This window comes from Limulus polyphemus, unplaced genomic scaffold, assembly GCF_000517525.1.
Source record: "Limulus polyphemus unplaced genomic scaffold, Limulus_polyphemus-2.1.2 Scaffold642, whole genome shotgun sequence".
Lineage (NCBI taxonomy): Eukaryota > Metazoa > Arthropoda > Merostomata > Xiphosura > Limulidae > Limulus > Limulus polyphemus.
Window position 1 is genome coordinate 260,432 of NW_013666252.1, and position 11,610 is coordinate 272,041.

An 11,610-nucleotide genomic window follows, 5' to 3' on the forward strand; every position below is an offset into this window, starting at 1 on the left:
ATCATAAGAATCTGTATAAAAAAACACTTACCTGCTGGCAAATGATTCATCAGAGATCTAGTTCACCCGCTGGCTAATAATTCAGCACAGATACGTAGGCCTAGGACGCTTGGCCTATAGTAGATGATTTTACTAAGTTAGATCTAAAAATAATAATTTAGATAAGATCATAAGAATCTGTATAAAAAAACACTTACCTGCTGGCAAATGATTCATCAGAGATCTAGTAGACCTAGTCCGCCTAGCCTGCTAGTAAAGTTGCATTGTAAACACACGTACTTGTAAGTTGTAACATTATTATTAGGCCTATACATACGATTGTTAACAACCGGTTCATGGAGGTCATTAAATTCTAAGAACAGGTTCGCACGAACCGGTGCGAACTGGCTGAATCCCACCACTGCATACATACATATATATATATATCCATATATGAATGAATAAATATAAGCTAAATACCAGTTCAAAATTTACGTTATAAAGTTTCTACAATACATGTATATATAAATTTAAATATAACCCACAAATTATGATACCTTTACAAATTAAAAGTGATACCAAAGATGAGATTATTTTTTAATTTAATAGTAATAAAATTATTGTATTATTGTGAATATTTGGTTACTATACTTTACTAGACCTTAATGCTTTACATAATAAAAAAAACATTACATATGAATGCAATACAACTATCACAGAATAATTGTAAATAATAAAAGTCTGAAATGTGGTATGGTGAGCTTGTGCTTGAAAATGAACCAATCATGCAAGATTTTTGTAAGGTACAATTATTTAAAGCCCATGGAAACCTTCAGTGCAAATCAACTTAGGCATGTCCCACCAACTAAAAGCTTATTTGCTAATATGACTGTTTATCAGCTAGTGTTAAACCTCAAACATTTAAAAAATCTTTGCAGATTGATGTCTATTTGGAGTTCCTTTACAGTATTGTAAAGATAACTATATCGCAATAAATACAGGATATACAAAAACAATGCCTTTTTTTAATGAAAAAATTCACCAAACATTCTCAAACACCAGATCCCTTTTTTTTTCATGCATCATGGCAATCTGCTGTCTTGGATTCAATAAACTTTAGTTATAATAATTATGCATGTTAACATATATACCAGGTTGAAAAGTTCGTAATTAAAATTATGAAAGATGAACAACACAAATGTAGGTGTAATTGACGTAACATTTCTCTCTACCTAAAACACGTTTGAGTAGTTTACACAATTTTTTTTTTTTAATCATGCATAAATCACTAAATTTGTATAGTAATTAAGATTTTCTTCACTTCTGTTGGAGAACAGGGTGAAGATATCTTTAAGAATGAATGTCAGTGTAAAATTAAGCATATATCTTTGTACTGAACAATTTCAGGAATTCTTATATTTTGTTTTAGGAGATCCACAAAGTTTACTACCACAGAAATTATTTCAATTTTTTTAACAATACATTTTGTACGCAGTAATGTATTTCTTTTTTCAATTAAAACAATTCAATATAGCATTATAGAATAATTTGATCAATTAATGCAATACAATTACTTAGATTTTGAAATTCAAAACATTTCAGTTAAAACTCATCACTGACAATGCCACAAAAACTGGTTTATTAAAAGTTTGTTGTAAATTCTATTTATTTGGAATCTGATTATGTATAGTTATTGAAATTTTCAAAATTGCGATATGTTTGTGACGAAATTAACTATCTATGGTTAAAGTGTCAAAATATAGAGGCAAAAGAAGATTACAGAATATGTTGCATTACTAATAATAATATTGGGATTTAATAATGGCAAAAATTCAGCCCTTTAATTGTTTTTGAGTTTCAGTATGGTTCATATTAGTATCATTGTAAACTATGTTATTATTTTTCTCTCATTTTGTAACAGTATCATGGTTTTTATTAGATCCTAAATTTTGGTTAAATAACCTGCCTACTTCCACTAGTTACAGCACATCTACCTGAGTACTTTGGTTTAGTATATGTCCTTTCTACTAGATTTTTATCCTAGAGAAACTGTGTGTGTGGTTATATAGTAAAGCCACATTGGGCTATTTGCTGTGTCCACAGAGAGGAATCGAACCCCTGATTTTTAGCATTGTAAATCCATAGTCTTACCACCGTCCCACCAGAGGACAAGAAACTTAGTCACCAGTATCACTTTAACTGCAACCTTTTTGAGTAGCATTTCTCTGCCTTAGAAAAACGTCTTCAAATCATTTTGAAGTGGTATATGCTCAGTGAACTGCTGTTGATTAAGTCAAAAACATGGCAAAGGAAGTTTTTGCTTACTACAGAAGAATCACCAGAGTTACAGAGGGAACGCAGTATTTATATAATGGATGCTTTAAATTCCTAGTGCAAATAAAGCTAAAATATTAAATACATTCATTTATTATCTTCTCGTTCCACCATTTCTGTTTATATTACTATTTGAAAAGTGGTCTGAAATGCAGGAAATGGTGTTTCAGATAGTGCCTAATAGCACTATGTTGGCCTGAGCTCTTCTGTGCACTAACTCAATACCCTTTAAAACAGTGAAAACCCTGAATTACCCATATAATTGTAATGTCTTAGGTTAAGTCTGCTGTCAAGCAATTATAACAATTTATTCACTGCAAATGGCAATTATCACCCGAGCACAAAGAAAGCTACTTACGACTAACTATATTCATGTCTGCATACTTCTGGACACAACCATAGTTGTAATTAGCAATTTTAAAGTAAAAACATCTTAATATCAGTGTATCCTCATCTGATGTACTGGAAGCCTGCTCTTTCTGCCCTGCATCCAGTGAGGCAGTGGTTTTAGCATGTACAGAATGCTGTTACTGTTAAGATCCTCACCTTGAAAGTTAAAGTTCAGCATTTCACTCCACTGTGAGGTACTTTTTTTTTCCATTAACCTATTCAATTTTCCCTGCAAACTGCCAAACCTCCATAATATAGACAAAACTGTGATGCTGGCTGTCTTCCACAAACCTTCCCTATTCTATTATTTGTGTCCAGCTCTGTATTCAGTCACAAGACATAAAACAACTACTGGACCCAAGCTGAGAATGTGCTCAGCTAATTCTATGATCACAATGAGAGAGATGACTACTGCAAAGTGCCTTAACAGTGCTAACTCACCTTCCAGTCATATTTCATTCTTTAAATTTAGTTTCATTAAGAGCAAGGGTTAAAATATTTAATACATAAATATTTCTCCTTGATCCATTTATTATAATTTCTAAGTATTACTTAGAGTTTTTAACTTAGATCAGGGGTTGGCAACCTGCAGTGCTGGAGTCACATGTGGCTCTTTAACCCTTTTACTATGGTCTAGGTGGATTCAACCCAGTCTGTATCCGGAAAAAAACCATAAAGCAGTTACACTGTAACTTTATAAAATATAAATATATCTTAACAAAATTTTGCAAGTTATCAGTAAACATTAAGATCTGCTTGTGCATTTTTTCTTTTCAAATGTTGATTATCCAACGTGCAAAATAATTTTGATTTTAAGATTAAAAATCCTTTTATGCATCAGAAAATTGTCAAACTTCACATACAAAATCTCTATAAGCCTCTAATAACCGGCAGGTAATTATTAAAAGTTTTTTATCTGTTATTTTCACTATTTTATCTCTATATGGGTTTGGCTGATTTGACTGACCTCGTAACCGCCATAAAAAATGTTAGGAGATAGATATAAATTATGCTTATTTCATTCTAGAATGACAACATATTATAACACAAAACCACAAATGTTCATTTTAAATAGCTTAAACCTGATAACATTATACATCTATATATATATAATTTTTATTTTATTGACTTTACAGCTGTATCTGACTAACATTACAGAAGTTCCACTGATGCAGCACACATGCACTCATTACCGTATCCAGTAGTATAAAACTGGCCTTTACAAAGTGCAACTGTCTTAGCTTTGTCCTAGTGGACTAGTATTTTGCAGACTACAATCACATTTCGGTTATAACAGATATGAGTATATATATTATTACTATTTACAAATAAATTCTTAAATTTCTCTTATTTTTCTTAAAACATAGAAGAGTAAATAAAGAAATATATAAAACAATTTCTTTTATTACAAAGTTTGTACTCACTTGCCACTTGCCATAAGTTGCTAAGTTGTCAAATTTTGCAAGTGGAGAATTAAAAATTTTTTTAGGTTTTATATATTAGTTTTGAAATTATGAAAAATCATAAATTACTACATCAATACCACAAAATTCCATTGTAATTTATCAGTCTTAATAACTAAGATGTATTTGGGTTGAAAAAATGTGATATTTCGAGCTCCATTTTCTCTTACTTCTCCCCCTTTGATTCCACAATGAAAAGGAAGGTCTTCCCCAGTAAACACTTCGCAAAGACTGTGAAAACCATTTAGGGGGGGGGGGATTCTGAGCTTTCAGTTGGTTACAAACACGTCATAGAGTGAAGTAAGTGTATGTAAACCAGTATTTCCAAAAATGGAAGAAGTGGGCAAGGCCACCTTGGTTGATTCACTAAATATAATAATATCTCAGCAAACAGAAAAGATAGGAGGTTCTTATTTTATATTCTTGCTTGTCAATATCAGTAATTTGAGTCTTTAATTCATAAAAACTATAGACTTTGTATATCACAAACATCTAATCTGAACCAAAGCTGCATTCAACATACCACATGACATACAAAAATTGATGTTTAGGAATTTTATTTTAATATTTACTTTTAAATTACAAAATTAACAAATGTACAATACTAAAATTTGAATTATAATCCACAATTTGATACCAAACTTATTGACATACATTCATAAAATAGTAGTTCAATAAAATTTTGAATGTAATTCTACAAAGATGATGATGCCCTCTGACCCCTACCTGTAGCTGGCAACACGGTTAAACCTCTCGTTGTCCAATTATTGAAATTGCAGATCTCACTATCTTGCATTTTTACCAAATGTGAAAAAATGGCTCTTCTTGTTTTTGGGTTGCCAACACCTGGCTTAGAATATGGATTTAGGACCAACTTAAATTTCTTTAAATTCACTGAACTTTGCGAGATATTACTGAGATTACAGGCAAAAACATAAATAAAAAAGCAGCAAGAGTAATCAATTAATGATTCAATGTATATTTGTATATACAGTCAGACCACTACGTTAAATTAGCTACTTTATTCACAAGGTTAAATTTTAGTTTTGAACTATGTACAGTAGGGATTTTATAAGAAGTTATTGATAATAGAGGCTCACTTGAAGCAGCACTGGTTTGCAATTTTTGAGTTTTATAGTAGCATGTAAGATATGGTCCACAGGTCAAACACTTTACTTATTTATACAGTCATGGTGACTTCATGCTGTAAAAATCCACATGGATCTTACAAATTTCCTTTTGGACAATTATTCTGTCAAATACTTTTTCATTTCTGTGACATTATCAACTTAAGTTTGAGTGCAAAATGTACACTTGTCATACACTTAAAAACCACTTAAATTGTTTCTAAAAATAATGCCAGATCACGAGATGAGTTGAACATTACTGCAGTTTATTAGACTTTTCAGAAAAACAATATAAAAGTCTACAATTATAAAATAGAACTTCTGGTAGTGTAGGTACTTGAAATAAATTTCTATGTTGGAAGAAATCTACATGCTCTTCTATATAATTCCCAACTATTCACTTTTCTTTCCGTAATACTCTAAGTAATCATCATAATAAACTACCTTGTTTTCCCAGCTTCCAAAGTAGGTAAAAAACAAAAAATAATCTTGAAGTTTCTCAAATACAAAAGTCATAGCTTCCTGTAATTTTGCAAAATTGCACATACATTATACCAACACAAAAATAATCTTGAAACTTCTCAAGTACAAAACAGTCATAACTTCCTATAATTTTCCAAAAAATTCACTTACATTATACCATGCAACAAACTCTCCAAGTCTAAGAGCAAAGGATTAAGCTTAATAAACCATGAAAAAAACAACACACAACACTTGTATGAAATGAGTACAAATTAAAAAAATAACTGCCAATTAGTGCTGATAACACTATGCAATAAAAAGGAAACTGTAACACTGGGTTTTAGCCAGTGACCTGATCACCCATCTTTTGAACAAACAATTATCTATCAAGACAAGCAAATATTTGAACAGTGAGATGACAAGATACGCATAAATACAAAATTAATTTCAGTTAAACAAAGAAAAGAGACAATATATTTGTCCTTTACCATTTAATAAAGCATTTAATTCCTTCTGTTGTTCCCTTGTGTATTACTTACAAGTATCAATATGAATTAGTACTTTGGTTTTACATGATTCAGCACTCATGGTTTCAAACAGTATTCAGTTCCTGATTCATTTAAATAGTAATTTGAAATTCAATTTGAATTTGGACTTCATTTCTGAATGATTTTTGATGATTTTTTTTTAATGAGATCCTTAACATTTCAAAGACTTGAAGGGTGTCATGGATATCCTATTTTGTTTCTTCTAGTAGTTGTATTAGTTAACTAAATTCTATAAAACATTGAACAAACTTACTACATAATATCTAGTTTTAGCTCAATTCTCCCAACATGGGATCGGTCAAATTCACTGACCACTTGACCACATTGTACTTGTTATAGTTTCGATATACTAACTTCTAATATAGAATGTGTTTTGTTTGGTTTGTTTTGAATTTTGTGCAAAGCTATACGAGAGCTATCTGCACTAGCCGTCCCTAATTTAGCAGTGAAAAACTAGAAGGAAGGTAGCTAGTCATCACCACCCATCTCCAACTCTTGGACTACTTTTATACTAACAAACAGTGGGATTGACCAATACATTATAACACCCCCACCCTGGCTAAAAGAGCAAGCATGTTTGGAGGGACTGGGATTCGAACCCGCAACCCTCAGATTGCGAGTCAAGCACCCTAACCACCTGGGCATGCCAGGCCTATAGAATGTGTATCTGCACAAAACATGGGAGACTTTCAGTAAATATTACAAGTTTTTACATACATAAAATCAGATTTTTAGTGAAGTATTTTTGATAAAGATTTGTCTGTGAATATAGAGACTATTTTTGGACCAGTCCCAGTGTAAAGTGATTTTTATCTTAAGATTATTAATATTTTTCTTCATCTCAAAAATCTAAAATTTCATTTCTGTAATATCAAAAACCTCCTAAATACATTTCAAAGGTTGTTTTTTCAGTAAAATTTTAAATTTTATCTGTTATTTTCTCTACCTAACTCTATACAAGGTTGGTCAATTTGACTGACCTCATAATTACACACAAAAAATCTAAATTAATCTGAATTACACCTTTTTTTCTAATAATTTCCTATTTTTACATTCTAGTTACTTTATCAATAATCAATAAAGAATACACATGAAAAACAGGAAATACAGTATTTACCTGGACCTTCTTGTTTTTTTTGGTTTCCACTATCGATGAAATTTAACCCTACCTTTTTTTATATATACTAATGGTAGTAGTGCACTAAATAATTTTTATTCAATCAAATAATGCACTAACTAACATGCAAAAAACAGACAATGTCCTATACATATCATAATTTTCCTGGCTTTCTAACCATGCAACAACATTCGTTACAAATTCATCCAAGCTACTTGATGTGTTTCCCATGGGGACTAATATACTGAAAGACAAATTAAAATTTTCTGTACAAAAAACAATGTAATACAATACATTACTTGATAGATAAAAACCTTGGCTTTCTATTGGATATATATATAATATAGTATTAAATGTCAGAGAGAACTATTGACAAATTCTGAAAGAGAGGATGTAACAGGTGGGTGTGGCAAGAGGGGTCTAATTTTCTATTTGAAGTATCTATAACCAAACAAGATTAAAGGCTGTAAAAATTGTGCTTTACCTGAACAATGACAACATTATAATGAGTTATTTACATTAAATTTTGTACTTCTTGGAAGGGTGGTAAATAAATTATAGAAGAGAAGATGACTAAAGAAAAAAATGTCACATTTCTCACACCAGAAGAAATTCAGAATTTTTTTTAATATTGCCTTATAAAATTAAAAACTTTAAGGCATGTCCCTTTGTATCAAAATTAAGAGGACAGTGAGAAATTTTGAGGGAAACCCTTGAGACACACCATTTTTCATACTGAAAAGTGCTACTAAAGATAAACAAGTATATGCATTTCATGGAATAAAATGTGTTGGCACTGTTTTGCTAGTTACTTCTATATTAAAAAAGTTACTGTTTCAATTCTCTAACACCTTTTAAGTTTCTAAAGCAAACTTTTATGTAATTTGTGTGGATGTGGCACATTAGACATGTATAAATTAACTGCACTCAATCAGGAATGTCATGGTAGATGCATCACTAAGACATTGATATTAATACTGTAAGTAGTTTAAAGGTTATCTTGGGTTATATTACATTAGCTCAATAATTTTGGGCATATTTTATTCTTCATTTATCTAGTTTCTTTTATATACAGACTTACAATAATGAATCTTAAAAGTTAAACAACACAAAGAAATGTCAAAATAGACATACACGTGGCCATGATCAGTGTGACTAGTGCCTCAGTTGCTTGCCATGTAAGAGAGGCTTGCCTATGTGATAGACCAATTTTTAACCTTGTTTTGGATCTAAATTCTAGGCTAGTGGCCCTATATTTGGTTTAAAATGAAATGAATATGTTATGTTTATTACTTAATACATATGCATTAGAAATATTCATTCAGTAGAATATAGATATGCTCATTAAACATTTGCATTAGACAAGTCAAAATGACACATATGCCAATGAGTCTGCAATGTGCAATTTTCAAATGGACACATGGAATTCCTGCAATTTCACACTCTTAGCACAAAACTGCACACAGTACATTACTTCCAACATTAATTAAATTATTCTGAAAAATTCTGACAAACATATTTTATGCAGCCCACAGGTTAACAATTTAGTCTATCATCCACTACATCTATTAAAATTAAGCTGTTGAATAAAATTCTAAACATTATCTATAAAAAAAAGTTAGAAACATATATTTTACTGAAAAAAACTATCTTCCAATAGTTTTCTGACACACACTTCTAATTGAAAGTGCACAATTAACACATCATAAGCTATACTCAAGGTATTCTCAATCACTGAAAAAACAGCTTGTTACATATCAAGTCATTAGTGCAAACACAAATTTTGGATAATTCGGATTTATGAGCATGACTGAAAATGAACAATAGTTCAGTATACTTCAAAACTTGTCAGTAAGTTACCAAAAGCGATCCCTGAAAAACAAGCTGTTCCTTTAATAGTACAGTTGCAGTGTGTAGTAGTTTTCTGGACTAATCCAACAACAGCAACCTTGTAGTCATGATTTTAATCACATTTCTCTAAATAAATTTTTACTTCTAAAAGCTATAAAGAGCAATGAGAGATAGATAAGTAAAATTTCTCTTTTTACTCAATAAATAGGTGTCTAGATCTACAAAGTTTCCTTTACTAGCTGTTCTTTTCTAGGTATGTGTACCTTACTTAAGTGACTTGATACCATTTTTAAAGTTGTTGTTGTTGCCTGTACAGAAAATATTCTTAAGTTATCAAACAAGAATATGATTAATGAATTTTATTAATTTAATATTGTCATTGCTCTAATCATCACTACTTTCACTGCTTTTTTTAATAAAATAATCCATTTTTAACATATAAAAATTGTTTTATTACAATTAGCTAAACCATGAAGAAGAAGTACTCTCAAGTCCATGTGAAAAATAATACACGTTAAACTGTACCTGATTCTTGTAAATAACGATAAACTAGGAAATTTACTTCGTCACTGCTGAAGCTCATAGTTGCATTCTTTTTCTACCACAAATAAATAAAAGAGGTAAGTGAAGTGTGTTCACCTGCAAAAAAATGTAAGATGACTATAAGAAATCAACTGAAACTGAATAGTAACACAAAATAAAGTAACTGAATAACAATTTGAAATTTAAACCTACATAAGCCCACACATCAATTAACAGCACATTTTAGCCCCTTAATTATCAATATGACTAGATTAGTTCAATTTTTTCTACTAACATAGGTGCATACAATATATTTTTGTCCATCGTTGTAATAACTAACTAAAAATGCATCATTATATTATATCTTTCACTGACTTGTCATTGAAAACAATCAGGAGAGGCATACACATACCATTTTGATCAACCTGATAACTTATTGGTAACAAGCTAGAGTACCCATCCCCTGAATGGAAGTGATGTATTCTTTAATGTTGAACCAGACGTAAAAGCTTTTCAAGTCGTGTTACATTATAATTTATGATTTGATAAATTTATTCTTTAGTGTTAAAGTACAAATAAATTTATTTTTCTACATTGTATGTGTTATAGTGTAAGTTGTGACAGGCAATGGCACATGTGGAACCAACTTTCTCATCATTGGGCAAATGCTCATGAAATAGCAATCTATATTCACTTAGTCATGCCAACCTTTTAACCATGTGAATACTAAAAAGGTAAATATACTAAATGAATTTGAATAGATAAAAAAAAAGATCAATAAATTGATACTTGCATATTTTAATGCTATACTATGTTATTAAGGTAAGAAAACAGCACCATGGCATATAAATTTGCTTCTACATTGTACTTTATATCAGACAGAATATAAAAACATATTTCATGATCACTTGTGTATAATCAGAATATGATTGCAATATTTAGAGAATAAAATTGTATTTAACGTAACTTTACTGATTCTTACTCTATAAAATAAACTGTCTCAGTTCCTTTTCTTTGGAAGAGGTTTTCATTTTTTGAGAATGATGTGAATCATCGTGGAGTGTGTGCATCTTTTGCTGGTATGCTATCAAATGCATGACGACAACAACATTACATTTGTCAGATTTCAGTAAAATTATACTTTCGTTACTTTTTAATAGTTTTAGTACTTTAAGTTCTTTCGGGGAAAGGTTTGATTCCAGCAATCTAAGTTTGTACACAAGTGTGTGTGATACGTGAACATAAAACATGAAGAACAGGTAAAATTTGACTATTTTCTTGAATCTTGGGAAAAGACAGAAAGGTTAACTGTAGGTTTTGGGGAAGAGTGTTTTGGTTATTTAATGAATGATATTGATTATTTCTACTTTCATGAATGATGTGGCAAGAGTTTGAATCCATATGGGAAGAGGTGTATATTTGATGAACTAAAATGTTCCTAAATAGCTATTTTTCTAACAAAGTCTTCTAATCCTGTCTGGAATTCAAGTGTAGGGAGAGTTCTGCATGTAACAGCATAGTTGAAACCTTTTTCCAAGATATGAATTCCATCAGTGGATAACTGGTGGCTGGAAAGGTTAAAAAGATTTGTTTTTTTTACAGTGTAGTGGAAGTAGGCCTAATCACTTGCAGCTATGATTATTGTGTTGTCCAGACTTAACTGTGGGAATAAAATTACAAGTAGGTCAATAGGGTTGAGTTCTAGGATTAGGTTAATATTAGGTCATCAAGAAATTAATGTCACTTTTTTTTTAGATGAAAAACCCAAACAACATACATATCAAAACAAAACATTTATTAAATGAAATAGTCTCCAT

At 30.7% G+C, this 11,610-nt stretch overlaps 1 protein-coding gene across 3 annotated transcripts in view; it reads right to left on the reverse strand.

Moving 5' to 3' along the window:
• Window positions 1-11,610, reverse strand: part of LOC106459643 (F-box-like/WD repeat-containing protein TBL1XR1) — a 71,626-nt gene that overhangs the window by 51,938 nt on the left and 8,078 nt on the right. For 2 of the 3 annotated variants that reach the window (XM_013919279.2, XM_013919278.2), the window contains exon 2: window positions 9,797-9,910. The exons of the other annotated variant lie outside the window; for it this stretch is intronic. In XM_013919279.2, coding sequence (XP_013774733.1) covers window positions 9,797-9,854 — 58 coding nt within the window. In that variant the 5' untranslated portion in view covers window positions 9,855-9,910. The remainder of the gene's footprint in view (window positions 1-9,796; window positions 9,911-11,610) is intronic. 3 annotated transcript variants of the gene reach the window in all.